General features: G+C 35.2%; 1 protein-coding gene across 1 annotated transcript in view; it reads right to left on the reverse strand.

Moving 5' to 3' along the window:
• Window positions 1-5,811: 5,811 nt before the first annotated feature.
• The window catches only part of LOC107704587 (C-C motif chemokine 28-like), a 2,179-nt gene continuing 1,691 nt past the window's right edge, over window positions 5,812-6,299 (reverse strand). Inside the window, exon 3 of the mRNA XM_016507555.1 lies at window positions 5,812-6,209. Within this exon, the coding sequence (XP_016363041.1) occupies window positions 6,101-6,209 (109 nt within the window). The 3' untranslated portion in view covers window positions 5,812-6,100. The remainder of the gene's footprint in view (window positions 6,210-6,299) is intronic.

The following is a 6,299-nucleotide window of genomic DNA, read 5'->3' on the forward strand; positions in this document are numbered from 1 at the left end:
GAGTGTGTTTGTGAGTGAGTGAGTGAGTGAGTGAGTGAGTGAGTGTGTGAGTGAGTGTGTGAGTGTGTGAGTGAGTGAGTGAGTGAGAGTGAGTGAGTGTGTGAGTGTGAGTGTGTGTGTTTTGAAACAGGGTGCAGTGACCGACCCGCTAAAGATGAAGACTTACTGACGGCAGATCGCGTAGTGCTTTCATACATTAGTCCGGTTCGCTTCATACGCCGTCGTGCATCACATTGGTCATGTTTAATCATGTATTTATTCTCTATTTAAAGCCACCAGCTCAGGCTTCGCAATAACGTCAAGAAAACTAACCAGCTTTAAGTTGCCGCATTGGTACACACTTAGTGTAAAGAGTTGATGGGTAAACCGAAGAAGCACTTACGATATTAATCTACAACTGTTTGACTTTCTTCCAAAGATCACAATTAGATTCTGGATCCGAAAAGCACTTATTTACCGGTAAGTGTCTTCATGATCCGTAACACTACGTTCTGTTGGCGTGCTTCATTCAGTCGTTCGTTTGGATTAAATACGTCTGCAGATTTCATTGGCATCCGTGTGCAAAAACCCATTCATTTTATTTGTCCAGTTTATAAACGAAATAATATATCCCTCCCCTCCCAATAAATCCTTGGGAAAGCCATGCACGTTGTACCTTGGACTGATCCCATCGAGACAACAGAATGTAATCAAGCATTTTATTCTGAGATGTTCTGTTCGCTGTGCTGAAAGGACTTTGTAAATGTGTAAACGTGTTTCTCCTAATTAGTGTTAGCACTTCAAGTCTTCATTAAATGATATAAAGTGTTGCTAGTTGTTGCATTCGTTTTTATTTCAATAAAACACACAAGGGAAGCTAAAGTAACGTGACGTGTTCGTATGGTTTTCAAGCAGCAATACTGCATTCTATAAAACAACTTGGGAGGAATTAAGTTTCCTACCATATATTCAGGCCTATGAAGTTTGTCCATGAGAAAACAGTCTCCACCAATAAACATGCCAATATACGCCACGGCAACATTCTGAGAGAAAACACAACTTACAAAATGCAACGCCTTTATCCACCTTATTTTTCCTGTACGTTTTACGAAGGAAAATGTTTAAGGACAAATAAAGAACATTTAAGGAATTAATGGAACACAACACATCAATAACACTTCAAAGTTTGAAAATACAACTTCTAACCAATCTCTATTACTTGATTTGCTCTGATTTGAGGCTTTAATTTGTGAAAAAAGAAAGACTTTAGGACGCACAGAAACTATTTGTGACCCTGGAGCACAAAACCAGTCATAAGTGTCCATTTTTAGATGTATGCTTCATCTGAAAGCTGAATAAATAAGCTTTCCATTGATGTATGGTTTGTTAGGATAGGACAATATTTGGCCGAGATGTTGAATTATTATAAAATCATCATGAGTCAGACTCACCCCATGACACAAGACAATAAAAAATGAAATCTGAACATAAGAGACATCCATCCTTCAAAGCTTAGAGCCTAAAAACAAGAAAAGAGGAAATCTTATGAAATCTGTGGGAGTTCTTGTCTGTAGAGTGTGGTTTTCTTCTCTCACCTTCTGTAGATCTCCAGTGTAAGCGCTCGCCCGGACGGTCGGGATCATAATGATGAACACAACCCCATATTTACCAAGACCCTGAAACGACAGACAGCAAATAAAACAACGAATGTGTGTTTGAGTTTAACAGTTAAAGTTGTAGTTTACACAGAATGACTTTCAAGTGTATTTTTAACCAAAGTGTAAAAATTAATCCGTGTCATTTGATTAAGACTAGTCCACAGATAACTCAAGCTGTCGTATATACATCCATCCCGAGTTTTTCTTGGTGTAAACTCCACTAGCGGCCGTGAAGACGTCGTTCAGCAGAACAAACGTGTAACCTTCTGCATTGAAGGACAGGTCCGAACTGAAGCAGTGGGCTCAGAGTTAATAAACATAAACATACGTCTTCATTTGCATGTGTTTGAATGCTCTGCGTTCATGTACCTGGCTGCAGTCAGAGAGCCTACAACTACAGCCAGAACACTGCACACCAGTGACGGAGCGAACGTTTTCCTGCAAATAGAAATGTTATATATATATATATATATATACACACTGCTGTTCACAAGTTTGGGATCAGTAAGATTTTTTTATGTGCTTTACAGAAGTCTCTTCTCATCAAGCTTGCATTTATTTGATCAGAAATACAGAAAAAAATGTACAATTTTGAAATATTAGCATTTAAAATAATACTTTTTGTCAAAGGCCTGAAAATGGATGGCTTTGTTCATTTTGGCGACATACAGAATGATGATCGTAGCTGTCATCTATAAATAAACAAAATACAGCCAGATTCGTGTTATTAAAAATAATTGTAACTTTAACAAACCCATGGAGGCTTTTCAAATGCATCACAAAATGAGAAAACATGGAGAGAATCATGAATCATTTATTTTCACTTTTTAACCCTCCTGTGGTGCCTGGGGTCAAATTGGCCCCAAAGCAACTTTGAATTCTCTAACAAAAAAAAATATAATTATATTTACTAAATGTATAAGACAAATTCATAAACATGCACATCTTGTGTTACAAAGGTGTTAACCCATTTAATCCCACCGGTCACAATAGTAGCCGAAAAGAAGGTTTACATTTATAACGCTCTAAAAATGTTACTGACTGGTGTTTTAGTGCATTTTCAGCAAATATGGAAAAAATTAACCGTCTCAGTTAAATATGTGCAGTGTCACATGGTTAGTGTAAATTGTCACATGACCAGAGCAGTTTACTTCATGAGAAGCTGCATCAAAGCTCCCAAACAATAATTATATGTAACATATTATACATGTTACAATAAAGTAACAATTCTGAAATGCGTGGATGGTTATATTTTTGTCTTTTATCTCAGTGTTCCTATCAGTGTTGTATAAGTGTTTTTATGCATAATGTGAAGAAACAGTTTAAAATATACTTTTATCTACTATTTCATACAAACACTGTGCACACGTAATTACAAGCATCTATCAAAAATTATTGTTTTTTGTGTTTCCATATTATACAGGGACTTTCCATAGACATCATAATTTTTATACTGTACTAATTGTATTTTCATTCCCCTAACCCTCACACAAAACTTTCTGCATTTTTACATTTCCAAAAAAACAAGCGTTTTCAAGCTGTTGCACTTTGACTCCACACATTAAAAACATGCCCTTAAAGACTGAAACTGGTGAAATAGTAGAGTTTAGTTACTGTTAGTTAGCTAATAATTTGCTGTAAGTTCGGTCTGTTCGTGATTCCGCCGCTAGGTGGCGCTCCAGCATCTTCTTCTGTCTTCTGTACAGGATGTTATACTTTATTGAGTTTATATCTGAGACTCTACACGCCACAGTTTCTGTACAGAGCACATTCAGGGCTTTTCAGAGATATTAAATGTTTGGAGGTTTGATTATAAACTCCCTCTCCTTGGTCTTTAATTATGACTGATATTGCACCAGATGTAGCACTCTTAGGGAAATATGATCATGTTTTGTAATAATCATTTAAATCTGGATCATTTTCAAATTGTTCGTCGTAAACAAACATCTCAGAAAAATGTTACGGGGTTTCAAATCGCAAATATGACACTTTGTTACGAGACGGTGGAGAAACATCATGTTACTCAGGCATTTTGATGAAAACACAACAAGAAATTATTGATCAGTGTTCCTATGAAATATGAGATATTCTTATGATAATGTTGACAAGTTATTACTTCCATTATAACTCTTATGGTTCTACATTAATATGCAAATTAGATGCAATGTATCGATACATTGTATAGAATGGGAATTCCAATTTATGAACATTTTAAGCACATATTCCATAAAGTACAGTAGTATATCAAATCATTCTGTCATATCTTTCATAACAGTTGAGAATCATCTTTTGGCCAAAAACAGCCTAAAAACTGATCGGCGAATTAAAAAAATGCCTTTTCATGTCTATTTAGTTTGAATAACTCAGTCCTGGCGTCCTCTAGAATAAAATGTGAATAAAATATATTTTTTCAAAAATGTTTTTTTTTCTCCATTTGTTTCGGATGCTCCAACCATGACATAAAGAACAACAAAATTCACAAAACCTGTTTTTTCTGGGTCTCAGGAGGATTTAGGGAATAGTGAACAAGTCAAAGATCTTTAAAGGTCCCCTGAAATGCTGCAGCGTTACTCTGTGTTGACGTCATTTTAACTGAAACAGGAAGACAGGGCGGGACATATCAAGCAGCCCCGCCCCTTTTTAAAAATAGCCAATAGCGTTTGTTTATATCACAGCTTGGGCTAGAGACGTTCAGAGCCGTTGAGCTTCGTAAAGCCGCATTTGACAGCCACACTCTCATCCATATTGCTATAAAATATAGCATTCTGTGTAGAATTTCTGAGGCCTGTGTCTTAAGAACTAGTTAGACCAGTCTACCTTCGATTATGTCATGATCGGCCTTGAAGAAACTTTTTGAGACTAGTTTAAGCAGTTGATATTTTTATGTGACTAATCAAACGTGACTCTTGGTGCAGATGGTCAGATTATTAGATGGCGTCTCAAACGATGGAGAACATGTTCATCAGGTTTAGTTCTTGTAGATCCTGACAGTGCTGCTGTCATCAAAACGAGAGACACACCAAACACTGAGACATGTTCGGTTTCACATAAATTACTCGGCTTAAAGGAAGAGTTCACCCAGAAATGAAAATCCTGTTTATTTAGGCTATACACCACCCTCATGTCGTTCCTCATGGCAGAATTTTCATTTTTGGGTGAATTATCCCTTTAATATCATATATATATACAGCTCTTCCATCAGTATGTTATACAAAGTATACACAAAACAAAAACAGGGACATAAAAATAGGGGTTTTAATAGTAAATCAAAATGAAAGTAATACAGTGATTCATTTTATTCAATTGTGCAGTTCATGAAAAGCTCAGTTTCTCCATTACAAGACTATTTTGTTAGCTAATAAATAAAGCAGGTGCGTCCAGCTGTATCCAATTAGTCATCATGTGAGTGGGCGGAGTCTACATCAATCAATCAATCAATCAGTGAGAGATCCAGCGTTGTCATTGGCGGATGGTGAGTGGGCGGAGTCTACATCAATCAATCAATCAGTGAGAGATCCAGCGTTGTCATTGGCGGACGGTGAGTGGGCGGAGTCTACATCAATCAATCAGTGAGAGATCCAGCGTTCTCATTGGCGGATGGTGAGTGGGCGGAGTCTACATCAATCAATCAATAAGAGTGTAATCAGGTGTCTGGCTCTATATCTCTGAACAAAACCAATCAGTGTGTGAAAATATGTCTTAAATAAAGTATTTGAAAAATGTTCAGAATACATAAGTCCAATGCTCTAATTTCCGTCAAAAGCACTGTAATAAAAAATTAACAAGGGGTATTATTTATTTGTTTGTTTGTTTATTTATTTATTTGTGTATGCATGCATTTTTATTATTTACTTCATTCATTTTATTTATTTATTTACATGCATATTTATTTATTTATATTAATGTGAATGCATTTTATTTATTTATTTATTTATGTGTGTATGCATGCATTTTTATTTATATTTATTTCATTAATTTATTTATGTGCATGCATGCATTTTTATTATTTACTTCATTCATTTTATTTATTAATTTATTTACATGCATTTTTATTTATTTATTTAATGTGAATGCATGCATTTTATTTATTTATTTATTTATATATGCATTTTTATTTATTTCATTATTTTTATTTTATTTATTTCTTTATTTATTTCTGTGTATGTATTTTTATTTTTTTATTTATTGCTGTTTGCCATTGTGTTTTATACCTTCTTTCCCAATTCCTCATCAAATAATGTAAACTTACCATTCAACTCACATTATTTCTATTACATCATGGAACCATTTAATTTGTTTGGGTTCATGTGAAAAATCAACCAACTTACAGCCAAAAGCAAAGCATACAAAGAATATATACAGTATATTGTAGTAAAAACTGTAAAAATTAGTTTTAATACGTGCAATGCGAGAAATACTGAAACCGCCAGTAGATTAATGCATTATAAGTCAGATGATGATGTTTATTCAGTCTTCGCTTGAGTCCGTTTCGGTTTGTGATTCTTCTTGAGTTTCTTCAAGAATCGTAGGACTTCGAGATCAGCACAGATCCGCTTTTTTTGGATGAATAATCTGTAGAGCAGTAAACATGCACAGTCAATACAGGAGCACAGGACTGATTTGTGTGTGTGTGTGTGTGTGTGTGTGTGTGTGAGAGTGAGT

Source organism: Sinocyclocheilus anshuiensis, unplaced genomic scaffold (assembly GCF_001515605.1).
Source record: "Sinocyclocheilus anshuiensis isolate Anshui unplaced genomic scaffold, SAMN03320099.WGS_v1.1 scaffold1614, whole genome shotgun sequence".
Lineage (NCBI taxonomy): Eukaryota > Metazoa > Chordata > Actinopteri > Cypriniformes > Cyprinidae > Sinocyclocheilus > Sinocyclocheilus anshuiensis.